This window comes from Paralichthys olivaceus, chromosome 14 (assembly GCF_024713975.1).
Source record: "Paralichthys olivaceus isolate ysfri-2021 chromosome 14, ASM2471397v2, whole genome shotgun sequence".
Taxonomy (NCBI): Eukaryota; Metazoa; Chordata; class Actinopteri; order Pleuronectiformes; family Paralichthyidae; genus Paralichthys; species Paralichthys olivaceus.
This window is the reverse complement of record NC_091106.1, coordinates 10,708,292-10,735,340: the sequence shown is the minus strand read 5'-3', so window position 1 is coordinate 10,735,340 and position 27,049 is coordinate 10,708,292. Positions and strand designations below refer to the sequence as shown.

Here is a 27,049-nt window from a genome sequence, read left to right as displayed (position 1 = left end):
AGTCAGTGCAAATCTAGAATTACATGTTTTTATTGTAAAAGACACACAAAAGTGTCCATAAACAGGAACATCAGCATTTGAGAAGGCCACAACAAGCAAGAGCATCTAAAAATCACATAAATAATCTGATCAGAATCTGAAGAATAGACTGGTTGTTTGCATATTCCAAGATTTTAAAAACACTCAAAATATCTGAGATGGTTAATGACATTACAGATACAATGGAGTAATAAAAGAAAAAGATCCAATGTTTGTGTTTTTATCTTAATCTGCACTTTCATAAATTCACAGTTACGTATATCCATGAAATACACCATATAAATGCACAAAAACAATTTGAAAACCCCACAAAGCTGTAATTATGAAAATGTGACATAATCTAGCAGAACTGTGTTCAAATTGCGATTCTATGTTAGTGAGTTGAAACGTGTGTGACACCTTTTACGAGATTAGTAAACCTGTCCCATAATTACACGTGGAGCTCCTCCAGTGAGGAAACACAGTGGAACTGATCTCAGTGGAATAAGAAGGGATTTCAAATTCAATCCCATTATTACAGGAAACCCAGTTCAGTGAGACCCATTCAAAATAACAGCACCTCTTCTCATGGCTGGTACAAAAAGAAACACTTATGATTATACGCAAAATGAATTTTTCAGACTGCAGATTATGAGAGTGACACTTTATTTGGCATTAGACTTAAAATTTGATGTGCATCATCTGTGTCTGAACTAAAGATAATCTGAGGAGACACAACGAAATGTGTCACGACATGTGTACCTATCATGTTAAGTGTGTGCATTCCTGGTCCTGAGGATTAAGGGTCCATCCGAGCATATGCTCCCTGTCTTCCAGCATATGTCTTCAGCTCTACCTGAGCTTTTCTTTTTTTTCTTTCCCATTCCTTACTGAGGTAATTTCACTATCTCCTCGTCTCCCCAAATGCCTGCTTGATCATATTTGATCTTATTTAGCCAGAGCGCCGCTCCGTGTGAGTCGCACAGATGAAGTGAGCCGGACTCTTGAGTATGCTTGAGGGGACGCGGGAACTCGCTCGCAGGGGGGAGAGGACAGAGATGAAGGTCGACTCACCCCGACTGCGAGCCAGCTGTCACAAGTGGACAGACAGGAGAATCACCTGAGTCCCGAATTGATTTCTTTGAGCGGCAGAGAACTAAATTTCAGATATCTGTTGACCTCCCGTGATGGAATATGTCACGGTCCGGCCAAAGTAGGAGCAAGAAAAGAGTACGGACAGACAGCAAATGTCATCTTAGGAAAGAAATAAGAAGCAGTGGCTTGTGAAAAGAGCCACTGTCTGGTTCCTATCGCTTACAGCTGAATGTAAACTTCTGAAATTCCGTATTTAGTTTTTTTGTGAGAAGAAAACTGGATTTTTATTGTTTTACCGCTTGCTGCAGGTACGTTTTGCATTATAAATTGAATTCATCTTTTTGTAATATATCCCTCGTTGTAGCAGCGCCTTCCTTGCGACAGCTGCTGCGCCTGGCTGGATGATTTGTTAACTTCAGGTATTTCATGAAGCTCTCCTACTTGATAGATAGAGTCTCCCAGCAATGGAAACAATCCCAAGCCAGCTTCACAGATAATTAGGCATTTTAGCCCACAGACTCGATTTTGAAGTAAGCCGAGCTCCCAGCGAACGCGCTCATACCTCACCACTTTAGACGTGCTCCAAGGCGACGGCAGAGTGGAGGGGGGAGGGAAAGCGTGTCAAACGTGTTCCATGACTCAGAACATGTTGTAAAAGTTGACTAACATGCAGCTTAGGATCCAACACAGTCTTTGAACTGTTTTCTTGAGGGGTGTTTTGACAAAAAGTAAAGACAGCGAGTAAGAAATGATTTCTTACCACCACCACTTATATAGTATCAAAGTACAGCTAAATAGCTACTATGTAGTGGTTTGAAAGATCATACAAGTTAGATGGTGCTCTGACTTTTCTTGTTTTTGTTGAAAATGTAAAATAATACATAAATCCTTGTAAGTAATCTTTCAGACGAAAAAACAAAAAAGAACAGTAATGCAATGATAACTAAATGTAAAGAGGATAGAAAATACATTTGATCCAATATGGAAGATCTTAAACAGTTAGCTCTACAAGTATTTCAGTCACTTACAGATGATTCCTTAAGATTTAAAATGAAAATGTTTACAATCATACATGAGGCTGAACATGCTTCTAAATCCATTCTAACGTGTGCTCAGCTGATATCCGGGTCTTGTTGCTCGACAGCCTATGAAGAGCGAAATACGCCGACACCTGTAGTTGCTGACAGAGGATTGTAATGCATGTGCCAAGGTTTGACAGTATTTGTCACTTACATCAACATGATGGTGCGTACATGTCAGGCAGTGATAATGAACCTTATGCTGAAGTGTAAATATGTGAATATTGGAACAGATACAGAAAGAATATTGATGCATGTGTTACATTTTCACAAAAGCTGCTGCGTGTTGTATTTTACAAGTCTGGCACAGAAAATAGCACAGTGTGTGTAAGCGCCATGTTGTGCTGCATGTACTGTACATGTGTGATTTGTATTGTATGTGATAAGTAGTTAAAGTAGTCCCTCTATAGTAGAGGGATGAATCAGTCGGGGATCTAGAACTGTTCTATATCAGGGGCGGTATGAGGTACAATTTTATACAGAGGGGCCAATTATATGTCCTACATCCATGTACATCTCTCATTCAGTAAGGTGCATGATCAATTCATTCCTTGTTCACTTTTAGCTCTACAGCTTTGAGCAAAGCCACTGAATATATTTAAAAAATTGTTCCTTGTTCAGGCCCATTGTGTTCTTCAAAAAAGCGTAGAGAATAAAAACATCTTAACAAATGATCATATTAATTTTTGGTATTATTAGTAAGTGAGTAAAAAAAAAAGAGGAATGACTGGACGGGGGCACCTTAGGGGCCAATCAGAATTCAGCTGCGGCCATTGCACCCCTGGCTCTCCCCCTGGATCCACTTCCTTTTTTTTTCATCTTTGCATCAAAAGTATGTAAAGAAATTGGATGTGCAGGCTCCCTTGGTTTCAAACCCGGGGAGTTAATATACTGTAAGTTTGTCACAGTCTATAACATCATCAAATTGTTTCAGATATTAGGAAGTTAATGTATCATACATGGTGCTTCTATGAGGCTGAAATTTCATTTTCTGCAAAACCATTGTCATGCTTTCACAGCTTTCTTGTTTGTTATGAATTAACAAAATGCTCAAAATGGTATCTGAGAGATGACATATACAGGACACACTTCTGCATGTTTGTTTGGCTGTATTCGCAGGTGTATGGATGAATTGCTGCATAATGCACATGATACAGACCGTTAAAAAAATTCTCTTCTGTAATTATTCCATTACATCTGTAATTTCATTAACCCGACTTTGCTTAAAACGGGAGAAGACTGTCAGAGGTAATTAAAAGATAAGGTGAACAGTACCGTCTGCTTTGCCCGAGCTACATTAAGACGCTTAGCTTCTGTAGTCAGAGCGTAATATCTCCTCAGCACGCTCGCCTGCACACACACAGAGCGGCACACGCGACACACGGACAGAGGTGCTCTCCCACCTGCCAGCAGACCCCTCGCAGACATGTGCACTGAAGGGAGATGTGTTGCAGTTCCCATGGCGTCCGGCTGCTGAGATATGAAATGTGACGGGTGCACAATGGTTGTCAACATGAATGACTCATAAACAAGCAAAACATTAGGACAGCCTACACCACGGTGTTCATTTTTTTTTGCAGGGATTGAGGAGGAGGCCCGACACCATCTCGAACACCACTTCTCACTTCCTCTCCTCTTTGCGTCGCATCTACGTGGGCTGGAGGAATAATCTCGCTCCAGTAAACCATCACAAACACATGGATCATCTCGACTCGTTGCCGCTGTGTTTTGCGCTCGCTTTGTTTGACCCTCGAGCTGATTATAAACAACACGCGATATTCTTTTCACAAAAACACACAGACAAAAGTGTGATTTATTTATTAATTGATTCATTATTTATGGGGACGCTGTGATTTAAGTTACAGTAAAGCTGCAGGGGGTTCTGCTGACTGACTCGAAGCATTAAACACATCTGTATTTGTTCAGACTGGGGACATGATTGGAAGAAAAAATAATGCTACTCTTGCAGCAGTGGTGCTGCTGCTAGTAATTTCAGGGGCAAAAAAACAACTCTTGGTCTGCTGAGGCAGTTTTGCAGCTGTACAGCCAGTATAACAAGTACATCTATGGATGTATAATGAGTGCAGATGGGGAGTTTTAAAGAGACTGACACCCTGAGTATTGCTACAGCTACTCCACCCTCCAGCTGCAAGGATGAGGAACATAAAAAAGAGCAGATTAGAGGAGAATGGTGGATCAACTTCATCAGTTAATTAAACTCTATTGCAGCTTGATGAGCAATTAATCAAGGCAGCGTGCCGAGTGTCAGGCAGGGCTGAGTTCTTCGGGTACGGTGTGTGTGTGTGTGCGTGTGCGTGCGTGCATGTGTGTGTTCTCCCAGGGGGGCAGCCTTGTGGGGAACAGCACTTAGCAAGTGAGCAGCCCCAAAATTGTACAGGGTGTGATGGCCTGGGTTTGTATAAGCAGCTATCAATCAGTCCCTGACATACATGTAAGCTTGCACCCTATTAGAGGGCCAGGATTAGTCTCCTCTCAGTGCTCTAACTAACAACTTGTCTAAGTAGATTGAATCCCAGGAAGTGATGAGATGTATTGGATTATTATTGAGAAAAAAAAATGATATCGGTGATTCAAGCAAATGCCAGTTAATCTTGTTGACAAGGCAGAAACACGGGCTCGTCGAAAACTTAACTTTGTGTTTTCACCGCCTTAAGATTTAGCTCTTATCTCACATCTGACTCTTTCATCTACCTCTTCATCTCGTTAAAGAACAGGGCTTTTTTTATCCTATGGAAATTCAAGTTGGCAGTTTGTGACTAAATGCAGTAAATTTATTAACGAGACCACGGGGAACATTAAAAGTCAATTGAAGGAGGCTATTAAAAGCAGGATTTTAATTGGGTTGGTCCCTCCACTAAACCTTTTTTCTTCCACGTCTCTCTTTTTTTTTCTCCTCCAAGAGCAATGGCACTAAAAAAGTTCTCAGTGAATGTGCTCAGTGTGTGGTAGTCCTTGAAAGGCAGTTCCTCATATATATATATCATGTAAAATCTGACTTTATATTAAAGCACAAAAAGGGTTGTGTTGCTTTTGACTGTTCAGCCCTCAGCGGCTTCACACTAAAGAGTTTCAAGAGGTCAGATGCACAATGAGCACAAGGTTCTACTACGACACAAGCTTCTGCAGATCATCCTCTCGCCCATTCACATCGGAGACCCTGACACGAGCTGTATCCATCTCCTCTCAGCTTGGGTTATTCAGTGTTTACGCCCTCGAGCGCTCTGTAAATTGTGTTAGTACTGTAGCTTTAATGCATCAGTTTATATAATCTGTTGAAATTACATTACAAAGCATACAGTTGTCCTACTTTTGGTAACGTGGTGTGACACATTACAAATGGTTTTAATTGCACTTTAGCTTCTGGCTCTCGAGCTCGGCTCATTCCACACTTTGAGGGGAGCGGGCTCTGCGTGTACTGTACGAGCGTGCGCAAGTGTGTGTGTCAGTTTGTGCGTATGGGAGAGTTTGAGAGAGAAAGAGAGAGAGAGATGGAGATGCAGTGTACTATTGGCTGTGCTGACTGGATAATAACATGCAGAGTGCTGCGCTGCCACAGTAGGTTGAGCCTCCAACCAGATGCTCCTTTCACTGCAGCTCATAAGCAGAAAGAGCGAGAGAGTGACTGCACCAACGTACGCACTCATCTCAGTCGGATTAAGCGGTAGGATTCAGGGACTTTGATTATGTAGTGGGGAAAAAAATGAAGCTTATTAGAGTAGATATCCATCACATGTTGATCTGAGAGGGACTCAGGCTAAATGGGTTCAAACTTCCATTAAAACGTTTTCTTTAAGTTTTCATGTAATGACGGCGGTTTGTGCTGCATATTCATAATTCAGCCTCACACAAACTGATTCTATGGTCCTCCTCTCGCTGAGCTTTAAAGCTACCTGAGGGGAGGTTTTTTAAGAGATGACGTAGGTTTGCTGAATGGGAGGCATGGAGGATTGGGAGTGTGTGTGTGTGTGTATGTGTGTGAGGGATGAATGACACACAGCACTGAAGCTCAAGGCCACGAACCATATAATTAATTGTATGGATGTTATGGACACAGTAAAGGACACAGGATGCCTGTTGCGGTTGTAATGTTTTTTTTAGAGAATTTTTAAAAGAATCTCCAGGAGCAATGACACGTTCAAGAGCACATGTCTCTACAAACTCTCTGCCAGTCCAAGGCAATCACTTGTACATTGGAAATAACTTTATACATTGTATTGTATAAACATGGTGTTAAAAAACGTTCCTCAGGCAGAACATGATGTATGTTTGTACAGTATATGTGTTCATATAGGGCATGACAGATGTAAACACCATAGGAACACAGCAGCATAAAGAAAAGACGTTACAATGATGACTTAATGTTCAAATTCACTATTTTCTTCTTCACCACTGTATAAAGGACAGTTTAATGATGATTCTGACTTAAAATGCATAAAACATGTAACTGTTTTACTCATAGAAAAACAAGTACCGATTGAAATGACTTTCCCTCTGGACCCTCCCTTCTAATGGGTCCAGCATTTTATGTTTAAAATGGGCTCCAGGACAAAAAGCAGTGGCCATATGGTTTCTTTCATTAAGTTTGTGGTCCACTTTAAAAAGTGCAGTCCAGCTAATGCAGAGTAACTGTCTGCAGACTGAGTTCATGAACAAAGTTTGTGTAGTTCAAATATTTGTATTTATCTTTATCATCAAGGCAGATATCTTGTAATTAGTCCCTGGTGTAAATTGAAAAATAATGAATAAAAAAGTTTTCTCTTGACCTTTTAAAACTCAGGTTTTTAACAAGTCAACGTTATTTTATGAAAAGTGTGGATGCATTTAGGGACTGTACAAAAAGTGGTAAATGGTTGAGAAGGAGGATGAATGTTTCACCCACCTCACTGTTATTAATTCAAATTTTAGGACGGTAATGTTTTATCACCACTAAATCCCTTTTCTCCTCTGTGTTCTTCTTTTTTGCAGGAAAAAGGAAATATTGCCGTTGTATTTAATGTCGGAACAGACGACATTAACATTGAGGAGACATCAAAGTTTGTAAATGACGGAAAGTACCATATAGTGAAGTTTACGAGGAGTGGGGGTAATGCCACTCTGCAGGTGGATGACCTGCCAGTCATTGAGCGCTACCCCACAGGTGAGTCAGCCACTCTGCCTTTAATTACACCTGCCACTGGTTTAAAAAGCGATAAAATGACCCAGAGATTATCAAGCCAACTGTTTCAGCCTTATCTCTGTCAGGATGTTTTACGTTGACTTGGCATGTGCTTTAATTGCTTTTTATGTTTCTGTTTCCAGCAGCTGTTAAAGAACAACACCGGTGTTGCTGAGTTGTTTTCTCATCTCCAATGTTTATCACATTCATTTATCAATACTCTTAAACAGCCCAGGTACACTCAAGAAACCTGTTTAAATATAAGGTGTCTTAAGGAGCAGCCACCCACCCTGTGTACATATGTGTTATACTCCCTATATACATAGGTAATCCTCCTACAGTAAGTCAAATCAATACGCTATTTACAGACAAATTAACACTTTTATTGTGGCAAGTAATTGTGTGCCAGTTCAGTATTTATTTATCTGCCAATACAAGAGATTGATTGAACTGAGGCAACAGAGTAGACAAACTTGCAATAACATGCAAGCTAAAGAATTACCTGAATTAATCTGCCGCTTATCTAGGATACCAAGTGAATAAGCTATGATATTTGATTTTTTCACTTTTATATTAATTACTAACACACACCACAGCTACTTACAGACCAAAATGAGGCTAATTAAAGTTTGTTGCCATTAGTGTCGCCGCTAAAAATTCAGCTTGTGTTGCACTTTTCATAAACATAAACATTGTTTACAAGTCAGTTGAATATTAATTCAACAATTACAGCTCTGTGTAATGAATATTTAGTAAATGAATATATATATATATATATATATATAAATAGCTCCTACACTATATGAGTGGAATTCTTTTGTGCAGTACGATGATTAACGATACCTTCAATGTGATACCTTACAATACCTCATCACTCAATACAATACCTTTCAATAAAACAATACCTCAGGATGCCATTGGATACCTTACAATACCTAACAATACGATATGATACCTCTTGATACCTTACGATACGATAACTCACAATATGATTTGATACAATACTTTCCGATAACTTACTATACGATACATTGCGATACCTTATGATGCCTAATGATGCCTTTTGATGCGATTGGATATGATACGTGATACTTGTCACCTTACACAGAGGACAGACAACAAGCAAGAGAAAATCATACATCTCATATGTTGTATTGGCACCTTCTTGGTTTTTCATAAATAATCCATGAAATCAACTTTGTGTGAAGAAGTGTTGATTCATTATGCGGGTGAATACAAGCTCTGTGTCCTGATATTTGCGAGAGAAAATATAAAGTAATCCACTGTTGGAAATGGGAAAACAACTCAGCAACACTGATACGTTTCTGCAGAATGTCAAGATGTTAGTCGTACGACGGCTCGCACAAAGAATTTAAATGCCACTGCTTGTGTTTTCTGAAATTGTTAACTTTCCTAACTGCTTGAAGGCTTTGACAAAAGCTTCAAAGGATTAAAGGAGTTTGAATGTGGATGTTCAAAACATAAAAAACAGAATTACTGCATTTACAAGATTGAAAGCTGTTTATATTCCAACTTGCATAAGATGAGTGGGCAATGGGACAAACAGGACAAATTCAACCTGTCTCTCCCCTTTTTGCATAATGTTTGGTGACCTTTTTAGCTATGACCAGTGCATTCATCCAAATGAAAGAGGGTTTTATGACTGGGACTCAATCCTCGCCGCTTGCCTCAGGTGGGATGGGGAAGCTAATGGCTTTTGACATGTCGCGGACATGGTAGAATGCACAGCAGGGTTAAATGCCGGGATGCGAACATCTCAGTCTTCAAACGACACACACCCTCAGTCCCAAAACATATGATACACACAGATGTGCTGCTCATAAACAGGATAAAGTCTGCGAAAACAGATTTTTAATCGTTCAGTGGATGATTTAATGCACAGCAATGGACGGAGAACTGTTTATCTAATGTTTGGTGTTAACATATTGTAAGAGGCAAAGATAAATCTGCAACATATCAACGATTTTTTTGTTGTTTTTAAATCTTAAGAAACTATAATAATATAAAACAATTTCCTCTCATGAGAAATGCTGAGTTATAAATGCCGCAGGGGGGAAAGTGACCAATCTCATCCCCACTAATCATGCATCAGTGACAATGCCAATCCAGCTACCTTATTAGGCTCATTGCAGACTAATTACATCTTATCACAATCACCGCGCAGTTCCTCCCCTTGCCCCCCCCCCCAGCACACAAAGCCATTATTCTCTCAGCTCGCCTGTAGTTTGATTAGTATCCATGTATGCCTCTAACGCACTCATAATAGCAGCCCTCAGCCACTTTTAGGCCACTCACAGATCAACAGTGATTATAATAGGAGTAGACAGCAAAGATAAAAATGATGGCTGGAGAGTGAGAAAGACAGAGAGGAGGAGATTATATGGGAGGGTGCAATCATTCTCAAAGCAAAGAAATAATTGCTTCACCAGGGCCTATATTGCTGTCCTGGTAATCTCATTAAAAAGTCTCGTACTACATACTTATGGGCCATTAAAAGTCTTTAGCACAATTATTAGAATCTAAAATATAAAACACACACGCACATAACTAGGTCTCTGAATGTTGTAGTTGAGCTCTCCCTCTTTTATTCTTGTCCTGCTTTCATTCTGCAGCACACACAAAAGACTGGGCAGCATCAAAAAAAAAAAAAGCAAGCCCCCTTCTCCAGAGCCTTGGCCATGGAAGTAATACCATCACAATGGTGCTGCCAGGCCCGCAGGGTACAGTGCAGTATCCTATCGGAACACCCGATGAACACACACAGCTAACAAAGATAATGTAGAGGTCCCTGGCCTTATTCTTTTACTGTTATCAGAGCGTGATGCACTTACAGAGCTCGCCGTCTCTCACTCCACTCCCCTCCGCTCCCCATTCCCTCCCACTCTGTCCTTTTTACCTCTATCTGTCCGACCCTGCCCCTTCTGTCAATCTCACCCTCCGTCCTGTTTTTCTCCACCTCGCTGTGTGGTGTCTGAGATGTGGGACACAAGAGGAGGAGGTTTGGCTTCATCCATCGATGCTCCATGCTACCTCCTCTTATGCCCCCCCCCCGGGTTATCCATGAGCCTTTTCAGCCTATTGTGCAAGCAGTCATTACTGAGCATGCTTTGAAAAGGTGCAATGACTGCTACAGTGAGAAAAAAGGAGCAAAATAATAAAAAATAATAGCGAGATTTGTGTAGGTTCCTATTTTTAATTCCCCCGGCTCTGTGAACAGAGGAAGCATTTGCATATTTGTTCATTTAATGTGGGAGTGTCCTGGGGCTTGTAATGAGATAAAGCTCCCACCTTATCTGACCACTTTATTAACAAAAAAGAAAACAAGTGAGTGAGGGCAAAGCGGGTCGACTGGGCGGCTCCGCTGAATCGCTGCTGTCTGGCAGAGGAGATAAGCCAGGCGGTCCCGACACCAAACCAAATCACCACTCGGCAGCAGGCGCAGGCTCCGCTCGCAGGCAGGATGAATGCGGCTCTGCTGCCGCTGCATCGAAGCCCAGGGAGTAGCATTGTTTAACACTCCGTTGTCCCACTGTGGGGATCAATACATGATCAGACCTTGATTATGTCCACACTTAATTAACCTCAGTAAAAGCATGGAGTGAGAGTGCCACGGGGTGCAGAGCCAGACAGATCAAGCACAACTGTCTTTGAAAATGGAGCATGTTCTTGCAAAAAAGTACAGTAGCACACAGTAGTGTGTGAAGATAAGTGTCGTTACTGTTACAAATGTTTGACAGCATCCAGACATCCACACCGTGTTTACTGTTTATTATAACTGTCAAGAAAGTAGGAGAAGGCACGCACACACATACATATATATGTTGTGAGTGTGTATAATTGAGGCTACATTAATTAGGTAATTTCCCCTGATTAACGATGAATATATCAAGAAAGCCATTACCATTGTAATGACAGTTGCTCTTCTTCAGTGGAAGCTCGGGTGTCCTCGCTGTCCTCCCAACAGCTGCAGGCTAAATGTTCTCCAGAGCCCAGTTTGACGCTGACCTCTCCTCTGATGAGGTGTCGCAGTAGCAGGAAACATGGAGCGGTGACACAACTAACACCCCATGACTGACAAATGGAGGTGAGGGGAATTAACTGAGCCCACAACTGCTCCATGACACCAGCAATCAATGGATTATTCATTGATTTAACACATTCAGAATAGAAAGACGCACAAAGGTGTGTCTGTTTGTTCTTGTGTTGATGTTGTTGTTGTGAGTAATACTTCCACTGTGCACAGAGATAAAGTGAATCAGGTGGTGCAGAGCTCTGCACAGGGGGAATACAGTGTGTGTTTAACACCAGGCGGTGTGCAGACGTTCCATAAGCCTAAAGCACCTGGAGGCTGCTGTGTTTTCAATCCACATACCTGGGAGTAGTTTGGCTTTCTAACTTGTAGCATAAATTAAATATACATCTCCATAATTTCCACTTATAATGTCCATCCACTGAATTTAAGTCTTTAAAGATTAATTAATTGTTGTAGTTTATTCCTCTCTGCCTTAGAGCTCATTCTTGTCTTAACACAATTAAAAACACAGAAATGAGACACTTGTTCTGTCATTGTGATGAACATTTAGTTAATTTATACCAATCTTACACCATACTACCTGAAATACTCCCCTGAGCACCAAATCTATATTCACATGCAGCTGAAAGGAGGTCCCCAGCTCATGTTTGAGCTACTTTTGTTGAAAAACTACAGTCTTCAACCTTACTTACTTACTAATTATATATTTGTGAGCCATAAAAGCTTTGTCCTTTACATCATTAATGAGTAGAAGTCTAAGTTTGGGTGAGTTTGACATGAAATCTGAAAACTTCTGACCATTGTATGTTGAAAATAATGACCATATGCAGGTTTAGAATTTATAAAATGACTTGATGAATGGTACGAAACCACAAAAATGTGAAAAAGTCTTTATCAATCGCAGGGAAGGTATCACTCCGGATGACGAGACGTTCTTTTTGTGTCTCCCTAACATTTGGAGATTAACGTCACATAATATACGTTGTGTCCCTGTGTGTCTTTGTTGTAATGCAGAATGTATCTCTGTGCGGAGGAAGAAGTGTTCCACTAAATCTCCTTCACAAGCCTTTGTGCTCCAACCGGGCACAATCAACTGCAGTCAATTTCCATGAGCGGCACAGACAAGCTTTAAAAACCCCTCCTCCCTGCGTATCTGATCTTCTACAGTAATTCAAGCTGATGCCATTAAAAAAATATATTTTTATGTCTTCTTACCTCCAAGACCTTTCATCAGCCCAACTGTGCTTCTGTTACAAGGTTACCTCCTTTCTTTCATGTCTGCGTGATCCTTTCCTCTTGGAAGCGATTCCTCGCCACTTCCTCCAAATCGTTGTTAGCTACCTGATCTTTTATCTGCCAGAACTGAATTAATATAGTTGATGGGACAAACATTGTCAATCTGCCGGAAGAATGGAGCAGACTGAATTCAATCTCGTCAGACAATGCCACGGGGAAAACCACTCAGAGACAGTGGCACTTTGCTGAAAGTCTTCCGTTCTGGAGAGGTTATTGGCCTTGACAAAAGGGGTGATGCAGAGTTTGCCCTCATTAATGCCAAAGTGCCCCGACAGTCTCGGAATGGAGCTTTTTTCTGTAGCTGCTCTTTCTCTCGACACTTATTTGGTTTATTCACTAACTACTGTTGAGAAGCTGCGTCAGTGTGCATCGCTCAAACTTTTCCTTCTTTACAACTTGTAGCTTTTGTCAAAGCCTCATTAATCAAGAGTTCACTGTGATTGTACTTCCTCAGATTTTGTCTTCTGAATAGATGCTCTGGATGTATATACTGTGTTAACTGTTGCATTGCAATCAGCTTAATATTTCTGGTCAATTAGGCTGTTTATAAATGGGGTGGGCATTTGTAATATGTAAAGTTAAATTGTTTTATCCTTTAAACCATAAAAGGTTGATTCAATAATAAATTTAAATGGTGTTCTTTTGTATATAACTAGTTTAAAAGCCAGTTAAAAAGATGTAGGGGGTAAAGATAAATGGGATGGGGATATTTGGGTAAAGCTTCTGTAATGGAAATGTTTAAAGTTGTGATTTGGGTTGGTTTATAACATAGTCCTATTAACCTAGATGAAATATTTGCGTGTTAATTGAGTTATTTTCGATTAATATAGGCCTAATTTTGTTGGCTAAAATAAAATAAAATGAATGAAGTTTGTTCAAATAATGTTTTTACGGTAAATATTGTTTTTTTAAATCTACAAAACTTTTTAAATATAAAAACAGTTGTGCAGTTGTATAGCTCCAGCATTAAGTATGAACATTTAACCTTTGACCTTACAGATTGTAACCAATGAAATGTCTCTTTAAACTTTAAAGGCAACAATGATAACGAACGCCTGGCGATTGCTAGACAGCGAATCCCATACCGACTTGGTCGAGTAGTTGACGAATGGCTACTCGACAAAGGTAAAATCACTGATTAAAACTTCAAATAAAATAATTTGATCATAACCAAGGTGTAGCACTATTTTGTAAATCATAAACTTAAAAAATAAATGTTCAGTAAAACCTTTAAAAACAAAATGATTTGAAGAGTTAAATTTAATTTGTTTTCATAATAATGTATTTATTTTCTAGTTGTCAGCTGTTTTAATACGTGTTTATTGTCAACTTAAGGTTAAAGGGACTGTAACTATATGAATCTAAATCCACTTCTTGAAGTAATATCATTATTAAAATGTCTATAAATTGCGGTAGCATTTTGCTGTAAACTTCTAAATGATAAATTTAAAAGTTATAGTTTAGTCATTCATTAGTCATAAGTGTTATTTGAAACACTTTTGAAACAGTACATTTACTGTACAGTAAAGTTCTTAGTCCTATTTGATGTATTCTGATTAAACTGCGAGCAATGATAAATAGTGTGCAATATGAATTGGCATCAGAATTCTGAGTCCCTTTAACAGACATTGTAAATATGTATAGGGCATTAGATCCAGGAACTGTAATATAAAACAAACTGAGTGCATGCTTTGTTTTTTATAGTTCAATAACTAATTCATATTTATCACTTAAAATGTGAAATGAGCCCTATCATTTCTATGTTTCATTTGTTTGTTTCAGATTTTGAGTTGAAAATGTTTTGTTGTGTTTGTTTGTTTTTGTTTTTCATGTGCCCAACTGCATTCATTCCTAATTTAGTTCTGTCTTGGTTTCTTTTGCTAAAAGGAGCAACAGTTTTAAATGTATAATAAGTGTCTCCTGGTTCCTGTGAGACCTTACATTACTACACAAGTTTAGTTCTCACACACGACTGTAGACATTTTAGATTTTTTTGCTGTGAATTGTGACATTTGAAGTAAAAAATACAGGATGATATAAATCAAGCAATAATGGAACATGCACTTTTATTTAGAAAGATGTTTAACTGTATGTGTTGTTTTATTTATTACTCACTTCCCTGCAAACAGTTTGTCCATTACTTTCAAGATGATGCTACCTCTTTTAGTGTAGTTAAATCTATAACCTTCCCATAACATTACTTCTTCTGATAAATCTTTTATTATTAGTAGTATTTTCGATCAGACTGCCATTTTAGCAAAGCTGCATTGATTTTTCTTAACCCTGCACTTTTATTCCATGTTTGTTCTTTTCCTCTCATCTCATCATTATAACTGCAATAAATTACCAGGGTTTGCTTCTACAACCTGTAATTTATTGCTCTCATTAGCCACTGGGCAAATAATCTGCCTTTCTGTCATTTTTTTTTCCTGTTCAGTAAAAGTGGCTGAGTCCACAGTTCAACATTCTTGTATATATGTAACGTTGTTTTCCCACAGGGCGGCAGCTCACAATCTTCAACAGCCAAACCACTATACAGATTGGGGGCTGGGAGCGAGACCGGAGTCGATCGTTTCAGGGCCAGCTCTCGGGCCTCTACTATAATGGCTTGAAGGTGTTCAACATGGCCGCAGAGGGGGATCCTAACATTAAGGTCCAGGGCAGCGTGCGGCTCGTGGGGGAGTCGCCTTCCTCCATCACGCCGCAGTCCAGCACAACGGCCAACCGCTCGGAGACGTCCACATCCATCATGGAGATCACCACCACCACGGCGTCCAGCAGGCGAGTCAAGCAGACGACGCCACGAGAGCCTCAGCAGGTGAGATCTGCTTTGAATGCTTCTATTCTATGAGACGTTCAAACGTGTCATTACTGTCTCCGCCTGATCCTTTTTGAAACTCTTACAAAGCCCAGCATGGAGCTAAGCACATCCTGGATTAACATAAGACATTTGATCATCACGCTCTTATAAGTGGAATAAGTGGAATATATATTTTTTATTATGTCACATCTTTCTTCTGCTTGAGTCCTCTGACATGAAATCTGAAAGAGAATAAATCCATCGTTCCACCCATTGGAGCAGCAGCACTGTGCACTGCTGAGCATTTTTCCACATGCACACGCGCGCGTGTGTGTGTGTGTGTGTTGGAGTTATAGCCATCATCTAGTTCCTCCTTCATCTTCATCTTTATCTGTCCCGCACGAGGGGTGCGTGGCATCAGCAGGAGCATATTATTTCTCCAACGTCACAATGTGTGTCTCAACAATACAATACAAATGGTTTGTCCTATCAAATTAAATGGTGATCAGAGCACTGTTACACATTCACTGCCCAGAACAAAGACACTTCCTGTTACACCTTTTCGCTAAAAACAGCAGCAGCCATGGATTTTAAATCTGAAATGCCTTTAAGAAAATGCATTTGTGTTAAAGTTGAATATTAGACTGACTCTTGAAGGCTCTCACAGTGCAAATGTGATTTTAGGAGTTTTCTACACTTTCCACTTTATTTACCTGCCTGGTCGCTCTGGGAATTAGCTACATTGACAAAACTTCATTATGATCTAGGAATACGTGCACACATCCTTTTGACTCATTTAGGTCACCAAGAAAGATTGTTTCTTTGAAAAGTTTTTTGATCACAACAAAGATGGTAGTCACGATGTAGGAAAGGCCCTCACAAAACAAAAACAGGAGCATCATTGGCCCAAAGGAAATTGTCCTCCTGTGCAAACAATCAAATAAACAACCTCAGTGATAACAGAGACACGTGCTTTAAAGGTTCAGTGTGTAGAATTTAGTGACATCTAGTTGTGTGTTGCATGTTGCAGCTGAACACCCCTCACCTCACTCTCCCCTTCCAAACATGAAGGAGAACCTATGGCAGCCTTCAGTTGTCATAAAAACTCAAAAGTTGTTTAGTTTGTCCAGTCTGGGCAACCGTAAAAAAAACATGGCAGCCTCCATAGAGAGGACCTGCTCCCGATGTAGATATAAGGTATTTCAATTTAAAGGGCCCATTCTAGGTTAAAGAAAACAACAATTTGTACAATTTAGATGAAACACTCTAGTGAAAACATCACTTGGATTATTTTGGATTCATTTTCTGCCAATAGATCCCTTTCACCTAAATTTCACAAACTGGACCTTTAATTAATATGGAGCCGTAGATAACTTGTGGTAGTATTCACAGTTGATAAAATATTCATCACTTTACATGATAAGAAGTTCTCAAATAAGTGGTAATAGGATGTAAGGATGATGTAACTCAAAAACACAGAAACATTCAGGGAAAATGCATTCAAAGTTAAAATGTGTGTCAGAATTTATCACATTTTGTGAGTCAGCTGCAGGGGAAGCAGTAGCTTAAATGAAGCATAGGCGTTCACTAAAAAGAGCCTTTAATCAGAGCTTAATCAGCTTTTACAAATATAGTTTCAAATCATTTTGGATTTAACTCATTTTGGATTAATCGGATTGGGTAAAGGGAGATTATAGTATCCTCTCGAGGGGGGGGGGGGGGGGGTTTGAACTTCATATTGAAAAATATACACACAATCAAGATTATTTGATTTTAAGTCTTTTTTTTGACATATTAGAACTTTTTTCTGTCTTTATAGTTTCTCTGCAAGAAGCACCACTCACATCTCCCTTCATTTTATAGATTTAAAAACACAACTGTCTTCTTAGTGTAAAGCTGTGTTGTCCAGAAGTAACACCTATTTAAAAACCATTGGAATATTCAATATTACATGGTTATTTTCATGTTAGGAATATTGCTACCTTTATCTAATGAAAGCATTAAAAGTCAGAAATCCTGAACATTGATATATCTATGTAATTAGATCTAAAGTGCTAATATTACATTCAGTTTTTTCTTTAAATGTGTAATAAAGTTTTTTAAATATGTACAAAGTAAAAAAGACTTAAATCTTGTGCAGAGAGAGTTTAAATCATGAACCTGCACGTTAAGCTTTTATATGGATCGTTTATATGGATCCTTTTAAAAAGGATACATTTTAGTTAAAGAACAGGGTTTTTTCATTTGGTTTAGCATACTGTTGAGCCCACACCTCATGTTATGAAATGACAAACTCCCACAGATTTCATCTCAACAGCAGTAAAAACTCCACGTTACTGTCTGTCTCTCCCTCTGTTACTGACCTGAGACCATCACAATAGTTTGCAAAGGGTCGGCAGATGCTGACAAATAATACAATCATAAATATTGATCCAGTGGAATGGTTTTCTCTGGGGCTCAGCATGGCTCCTGAACCGTTGCAAGGAGCGTGTAATGCAGGCGAAATATCAGACAATAGACTATAATTATATCCCAGCTCCATGCAGCGCTATAAATTGCCACCAGGGAGCCGGGTGATTGGCAGAAAGGAACAGCCTCGACAAGATGGATGCCCTTCTCTCTCTGGCCTTTTCATCTGGAGAAAGTGATATAAATGACCGTGACAATTTAAAAATGGTATGTTACAGGGGTACGCTATCTGCACAGGATTTTTACATCTATTACTTAATTTGTGCTTTGGATGGTTTCTGAAATTTGTATTTCTGACATTTTTCCTCTATGCTAATCAGACTCTGCTTCAACTGTTTTGTCAATAAGTGTTCACCTCGTAGCAATTATGTGCACAGCTATTGTTTTTGTGTACTTTTCAGTCTCATGAGTTTTTGGGAGGAACCCAAGGTTAACTTGTTTTAGAAGTTTACAACAAGGCTTCAGGTGCTGATACTTGTTTGCTAAAATACATTTTGAGACAGGTGTTGTATTTTCACATCATGTTGCAAGCTCACCTTGTGGAACATAAAGGCTGGGGAGGAGGAGAAGAGCCAAGGCTAACTGTGTTTAGGTGTTATCTAATGCATTCATACAGAAAAAAAAAGGTCACTGGATTAAAGAGTTGCGCGGCGATGTAGGCGGATAGATGAATGACGCATGAAAAAACGTGCACGTTGGGAGATGTCAGCATGTTAGGGTTGATTCAACGTGACAGTCTTCCCACGGAGAGCTCCTGCGGTACGACATCGCTGTCTCAGGACACTGCACTTAGAACGGCGTCTGGACAATGTATAAGGAGACGGTGCATTCACTGTCCTCTCTCTTGAATAGTCAGCGATTTCATCATTGTCCAGCTGTTCCATCTCCCCTCAGATGGCGGACGCAATTCAGTGAATGGTTTTATGGCCTAAGAGCCTTACATTAATAGGACATGTACATTTTCAATGTGGTTGGCCTCATCTGTACTGGAATGGCGAACACTGGCTCCATCATTGCTGAGGCTCGGTGAAATTGGTGCTATGGAAAACATTTATGGGGATGTCAAACATAATAAGAAAAATGTCTTAGCCCTGACATTTGGAGGTGATGACAACACAACAACACAGATAAATATATAAGTCCAGTTAAAGTAATTTGGCGAAAGCTCCTGTTGCTTTCAGTATCACTCCTTACAGTAACCTTGAAACGGCAGTGAAGGCATTTTCAGCGTCCATACTGGTATTTGTATCCAAATGTAAAAAGAAATATGGGCCATGTAAATTTAAAAAGAAGAATTGATCCTTCAAATTAGATTAGAGCACTCAAATGTGGAAATGAATGAAGTGGGTTTAACAAATCAAGCACAATACTAAGACCTCCACCACCACCTCCCTCTTCTATCTTTGTATGTCAGGAGGAGCAGAACCTGTTTTATTGATATTTTTCCTCTACCTTCTACAACCTACCACCTAAATAATTTTGTTCAATCTGAATTAAGAGTGTTCTTTATTCTTTTGTCAGAGATAGAGTTACCATTGAAGCAACTACCGAACCTTTAATACAATGATGCAAACTCTGCAACAGAAGATGTCCAAAGGATTGCAATAGTATAAATAGATCCCTCAGCTGTGGATCAGGAGGTAGAGTGGGTCATCCACTAACCAGAGGGTCAGCGATTCGATCATAGACTCCCCAATTCCACACACTGGCAGTGAGTATGATTGATGTGTGATAGAGGAAGTGCTGCAAATGTATGAATGTGTGTCTGAATGGTAAAACCGTACTGTAAAGCACCCTCATGGATCATCAAGACTAGAGAAGAGCTATATAAGAATAGATCATTAACAATTTTATAATCTTCAATAATGAAGTCAGTATAACCAACAGTGAAAGCTGGTGACCTCCTTTAAATAAAAACACTATTCTTTATTGCTATGCAAGAAAAAGAAAAAGGTCAAAAGTCCGATACAATAAAAGTCATCCATGTGAATCCAGCTCAGTACAGGATTTGTCTTTTTGAGATGGTCCACTTATCTCCTGGAGGGTAGAGTCAGTGCTAATCATCATTAGTGTAATGATTTTAAAGGGTCTGAGGGGAGTCGACCGTCTCAGGTGTCCCATCAAAAAGTTCTGTAAATGCTCGACTGGAGTTATACTGTTATTGAATACTGAGGGCCTTGGCTTATGGGTAACATTAATGTCATTCTTCTCAAACCACTGGGTGTCCACTCATGCTTTATTAGGATGGTTATAATCGTAGAGCTTGCTAATAAAGAAATGCACCATGGGAAAACAAGCAGAATAGTCCGAATTTTTACTTTAAAGGTGCAGTGTGTAGAATTTTGTGATATCTAGTGTTGAAATTGCATGTTGCAGCTGGAGACCCCTCTTTTCCAAACATGAAAAAGAACTTGTAGAAGCCTTCAGTTGTCATAACAACTCAAAAGGTGTTTAGTTTGTCCAGTCTGGACTAATGTAAAAAACATGGCGACCTCCTTAGAGAGGGTCCCCTCAATGTAAATATAAAGTATTTAAATATAAAGGGTCTTTTCTAGGGTAATGAAAATTACAATTCATACAATTTAGATGAAACGAACCAGTGAAAACATCATGAGGATTATTCTACAATAAATAGTTCCCTTTCACCTAAATCTTACACACTGGACCTTTAATATAGCAAAAAATGCATCTGCTTAAGGGATAATTAAATTGATAAAATATCAGGATTTATAATCAGCTCTAATACAAAGCGAGTCACAGTGAGCCTCCATCGGGCCTTTATTTTGATCTTCAGATTCACTGACTAAAACCTTCTACACTTGGCTCTTAGGTGTCAAACATTCCCTGTAGTGGCTGTTTGCTCACTGCCCTGTGTGGGGGTGGTAGCTTACTGTACAGGCCTGACAGTCATGTCTTAATGAAGCTCCCTTCCGCAGTGCCTGGACACATCCAATTAAACCATAATGCTCCTTCACAAACAACGCACCAGCTACTGTACATATGCACCCAGGAAGTGCTACTCCCTCCTCTTGTCTACCCATATGAATCGGACTATCTCTACCTCTGCTTTATTTATCTGTTGTTTGGGAAATAAGTTTTGTCCCTTATTGCACCTAGAGAAGAAAACTTTTTGCTAATTGGAGAGAATAGTGAGATATTGGAGCTCACTATCTGCTGATGTCAATTCGGAGCCTGAACTGCCAACCCACACAGGTCTAATGGTGACTCTAGCTGCCAATGGTCATTGCCCTCTCAGCGTTTCGGTGACCTATACCTCTCATTGATCTGTCCCTGTGGTCCCCAACACACTATATTTATCAGTTTAAATATGTAAGAAAAAGTTGTAGTGTTGTCTAATTGTAGGAAATGTAGTAAATACCCAATACATTATTTTCCAAGGGTTAGAAAATAAAAGGGAGGGACACGTCAAATTGCAGAATGGTAGCTTTTAATACCAGATGATGTTTAATCAAACCCACTCAAGGATAAGAGATAGCGCCTGCTGTAGCTGTTATCCTCCCAGCAAAAAGAAAAAAAAATCTTGAAAGCCTGCTATCTAAAAAAGCCATTGAGAGCTCTTGACAGTGATGGATCCTCATCTGCGCCACTCTGGTTTATCAAGCCTGGCCAGCACACATACAGTGTATAAATCCTCGAGTGGTCATAGTGTGAGGCTGCCATCCACCACCAGTGCTGTCTGCAGGAGCATCCTCTAAAGTAGGTGTTGTTGGCTCCGGCGTCATGAAGAGCCAGAGGGACAGAATACTCCAGAGGGCAAACACAGTAAGGCAATGCCGTTATGTGGTTAGAATAGTAGTGCTACACAACGTTTTGGGAATTTATTAGTAAGTAGAATACACATAATACTCAGACTTGAGATTTGTTTAAATGTTAAAGAATATGTGTATGGATAGGTTATTAAATATTATAATTGATAAAATCATAATGTCAATGTTATAATATTGATTATTTCTTCCATTTTTGTTGTAAAACATAATATCAAAATGTTAGCATACCAATATTTAGCATAGTAATATATAGTATGTTTATGATTTATGTTTATGTGTATTAGCCCACTGACATCATTAGCTCCAGTCACTAAATAAAACTGAGACTGAGAATGTTGATGTATGTTTTTCAACATTAACTGATTTGACAATGGCAATAAATGAGAAAGAAGGGCTAAATCAAAGGATCAGATTTTGTTATCAAGGAACATTTAATATCTGCATTCAATAGTCAGTTCAACAGTTCATCCAGTAGTCAAGATATTTCATTCGAAATGGAAATTGTCTCTGCTTAAGGAACCTTGACTGTAAAAAAAGACAATGATCTCTCAAACACAACATTTGAAGCAGTGTCTAGTGCAGTATTCAGGCCAAAATGGCTTTTCTTAAACACATTAGTAATATCTGTCGTTTTATGTTTGCCATGTTTCTTTCATAACCTTTTTGCGACATACAATTTCTTTTTTTATCGCTTGTTGTTCTTGGGAATAGAGAAATGCAGATTATGACCTGCTCCCAGGGAGGATGAACGGCCACTATGTCACATCATCGCTACCAAATAGCCAATTGGCCCCACTATTTCTGAATTAACCCTAGGTGAGGTGGGTGTAATGGCTGCTCAAGGGAAGAGAGGAACATTCAAAACACATTGTGTGGGCCATTTCATTTGCACTCACAGCACATGGTTCAGTTCCGGCTGAACTGGCTTGTAGTGGCTCTGTTTGACTTGGTCCCCAAGACGAGGGGCAGAAACCCGGCCTCTTTATAATTCACAGGGATAATCGAATATTTGACATGCTGCACTATTGCGCTTTCAGTGCAATGCTTGGCAACCTCCTCTCCTTGCTCACTGGCTCTCACAAACACACTATAATAAAGTTAGTGTCCCACTAATCTTGCGGTGAAAAATCCCCTGGAACTTAGTGCCCAATAACTGCCCAGTCTGCAGTTTCCTTTTATAATCACCCTTACACTATGCCTCTTTATTGTATCTGGTACTACCTTTAGGGATTCTTGTGATTGTCCTGATACTGCTGGGGATTATTGTTTTACAAGCTAAGGCTGCAATAATTCTGCACAGCCTGGATATAATACTAATCCTGCACGCGTCAATATTCAGACCTTAGTCTTATCTCGGGTATTAAGGACTCTTCACGGCAATTGTACACATGCAGCGCAGGTTCTATAATTCTGTTATATGATGCGATACTTGGACGTGAACTCAAAGATGATTCAGTCTTTATTAAGTGTGAGATTTGTACTATCTGCTTTTATATTTTGACTGACATTGATTGGACTGCAAGCAAGTCTCTCTCATAGCCAAATTTAAAAAAAACATCATCATTCCTGCATTCTTACATGTTGATAGTGGATTTAAACCCATGTAGACATACAGCCAGTGGCAGATCTAGGATTCTCTGAGTCAAGGGCCGTAAAGGAGAAGTTTACATGTTTGCCAATTACATGTCAACATCCATGCACGATTTCTGATTTCGGTGAGGAGCACATTGAGGTCATCCCTTGTTTACTGTTAGCTCTATAGCATTGAGCAAAGCCCAAATCATTGAATCTATTTTGGAAATGTATCGTGTTGAAGACCATTGTGTAGAAATTAAACAAATTATCATATGTATTGTTAGTAGGTGACACTTCAAGGGCCAATCAGATTTCAGCTGGGGCCAGTTCCCCCCTGTACCTGCCGCTAGGTCTGCCCCTGTATACAGGTAAAAGGGACTCTTTCACTGTGTGATAGTGTTTTTGCTGCAGAATTAAAGTCAGTGAAACCTGTCAGTGAAATTAGGTTTTTGCTGAGGTCACTGGAGTTCTTTTGTAGCTGTAATCCACCACAGGAACAAAATAACCAGTTGTCAAGAGCCTTGAATAACCTAAACTGGTACGATGCAGTATAGTTCTCGGTTCTTGTTTCATCTTCCTGTAGTCTTCTAACCAGCATTGACACCACTCTGTCAGTTGCCTCTGCTATACAACAGGATCAGCCATTTTGTTGTTTCTGTTTCCATCTCTAAGATGGTCATCAGTCTCCCTGCATTTCAATTTCAATTTCACCAAGTTACTAAGCAACAGACAGCCCTCAACGGTCCAGTAAGTTCGTTTTTTTGTGTTTGATTGACAGGCAATTAGTCAAAAGGCACTTTGCTCTTCAACAAACATATAAAATAAGAGTATTTGAAAGAGTGGAGTATATTCTGAATGTGAGACGGTTAACGGTCCTGTTCATCTTATGCAGGATTAAAAGCATTGGTTTACTCTGTTGGCTTATTTCATGACATTAGGAGTCATTCTTCTGTTTGTGTGTGTGTGTGTGTGTGTGTGTGTGTGTGTGTGTGTGTGTGTGTGTGTGTGTGTGTGTGTGTGTGTGTGTGTGTGTGCGCGCCGCTGTCAGCCTTCGTAGGCACACTGCTGAGTAACTTGATAGCTTGTTGATCTGCTTGTTGTTTTTTTAAGGTGTCTTTCATTACTTTCTGTTTTTCCCGAAAAGTGACAGAGACGTAGGGAAATATTCCAGGATGTTGCAGCTAAATAATATGCAATTTGGCCACAAGTGGAAACACATGACAGTTAAATGAAACGCTCATTTCCAGCAGATGTAGGGGGTAAATCCACATCCCATTAGAATGAAAGTGACATGAAAATGGGAAACATCAAAATAATAAGGATGCTCTAATATCAATCCACTCCTCACCTTTCTTCACATTTTAGAAAAAACATTCACACATATTCTCTTTCCTTATTTATGTTTCCCTCCTTTCATTTGAGACACAACAAAAAAAAATATGTTACTGTTTGTAGGTAATGAGATACCTTCATATTAATTTTTATAGTGTTGCTTTCAAAACTTTCTACTTTCCAACTGTATGCTCATCCTCAAAAAGATGCATGCAAACACACACAGCACAAGCTGAACCGTGGGTCTTGAAATACAGGAGGAAGTTCTCGATTCTTCACAGAAAATAATCAGAGTCAGGTTAGCGACATTGATATTCCTGCCCTGTTTAGAGCTAAATGGGAAATAACTGATTTGCAAAGGGGATTGTACTTTTTTTTTTCTCCAGACTCCTTTTCATATTTCTATTAATGGGAACATTGCTCGTCACATCGCTAACCAAGTGGAACTGTTTCCCTCGACTCATCTAGAGGCAGATCTTTTTATAAGAATGAAACCAGACTCCCCCCCTTTTCCTACCTCTGCGTGCTCACCAATTTAAAAACATGCATAGAGAGACTAAGAGGTTACAGAGAAAACACATATGTCCCCCATTAACAAAGACAAGGATTGCGAGGGTTCAGTCGTGTTGGGCTGGTCTCATTTCGTTCAGGATGTTAAAACCGTTCCATGGACTCTGCAGTGTTTAGTGTCAATGTCCTGTGAGGTTGTGGTGCCTTCAATTATTCACAGAAAGAAAACATCCATGGGATAAGATTTCCCCTGCAATGCAGATGTATGAGATTGTCCATCATGCCACTGAGTCTTTGTAAGCTTCAAGAGGAGACAAACAAAAGAGCAAATGACGATGAAATGACTCACCTCAGTCACAGGTGCAGTATTGATTTTTCTGGTTTTATTATATTTATTGTCTTTTATTCCCCTTATGAAAACGGCTGGTGTCACCAGAAACAGAAAGGCACCCTGGATAACTCAATAGCCACATGACTAATAGCAACACTCATTTGACGAGAGCAGGAACAGGTTGTGTATTGTGTTGTGCACATGCACCTCTGTCCTGTGCAGCGGTTGTGTGTCTCACCGACCTCCCCACCTCGCCCCTGAAGTGGGGTGTGTGTACTCATTGGTGGTCCTGGTGTGTGTGTGTGTGTGTGTGTGTGTGTGTGTGTGTGTGTGTGTGTGTGTGCGTTGGTGTGCTGCCCCGGCCTTGGTCATGGGTTTGTGCCCACCCAGTGCTGACAGATGGCAGTGGGGGTTGCGCCATAGACCTGCGGTGGCCCCGGGCCGGATGCGTTCACTCCTGGCGACAGACCATATCCATCATCTCAGCCTCACCAGGGGCTATTAGGGAAACTGCCCTTCAACATGCAGCTCTACTCATAGAGTCCATGTGTCTCGCTGATCCAGTCCACCTTGGCAGGGGTGAACACGCACATGCTAGTTCTCATTGATGCGTGTTCACATGATGTGATGAATGTTTTGCATTGTGTTGCGTTCTGGTAGTTGACAGCACAGACAGGCTCGTGTGCAGCAGGTGATTCGCCAGCTGAGGCACCAGGACGTCTTGTCTTCCTTTCATTGTCTATTGTCTGCTCGCTTGTTTTAAAGGTTTAGAAATTTGACGCAGCTAAGATGATCATGCTTACTTCTATTATTAGGCCAGTCAACAAAGAAGAGCCTGTTTTTTGCAGGTTTCACACTGCTGGCAGCGTCTCAGAGGACCACAGATTGTCCCACTAAGTCTGTTTGGACAACAAGAATGAAACCTACGCAGTGTGACTGTTTATCTCTGTTGTTTAGTAAAGTGTTGCCTTGTGCGTGGAGGAGACACTGACAGCTTTACAGCATTTTTTATAGACCATATTGTTGTCTCTTAGGACATTAGCTGTTAGGATTTGTAGAAAAAGAAAATGTCCTGGTCCAATTTTTGAACACAGGATACAGTTTGTCATACGTGTGCATCGCTCCCACCTGCAAGATTTCACGATTGGCTCCCTTGTACGTTATATCCAGGAGCGTGTCTCTGTGTCAACAGCTCATTGAGCTGTGTTCAGCTCCCCCTCAGTTTTAAAAAAAATATTATTCAAAGTGTCAGGCACATGGCTCATGAATCTAAAAGCCTCTTTATTTATGTTACAAGCAGTGCAAGTCAAATATAAAAATTTTGTTGTCACCAAAACAGAAATCATGAGCTCGTTTTCTCCTCAGATAAACTCAATAATTGATCCTCTCAGTCGTGAAATTACCTGTATCAGTAAACCTTTACATCTACAGGTTATTGACTCGTGGAGAGTACATCTATATCTTGAGACAGAGTCTGGTAATTGAGTCTACAGCTACACAGAGCCTGAGATTAACAGTACACTGTA

The 27,049-nt window shown here is 39.9% G+C and overlaps 1 protein-coding gene across 32 annotated transcripts in view; it reads left to right on the top strand.

The window, feature by feature from the left end:
• LOC109630696 (neurexin-1a) overlaps nt 1-27,049 on the top strand; it is a 245,071-nt gene that overhangs the window by 192,674 nt on the left and 25,348 nt on the right. For 20 of the 32 annotated variants that reach the window (XM_069538551.1, XM_069538526.1, XM_069538536.1 and 17 more), the window contains 3 exons: nt 7,179-7,350; nt 13,754-13,843; nt 15,217-15,536. In XM_069538551.1, coding sequence (XP_069394652.1) covers nt 7,179-7,350; nt 13,754-13,843; nt 15,217-15,536 — 582 coding nt within the window. The remainder of the gene's footprint in view (nt 1-7,178; nt 7,351-13,753; nt 13,844-15,216; nt 15,537-27,049) is intronic. The other 12 variants (XM_069538545.1, XM_069538552.1, XM_069538543.1 and 9 more) reach the window with 1 other exon arrangement.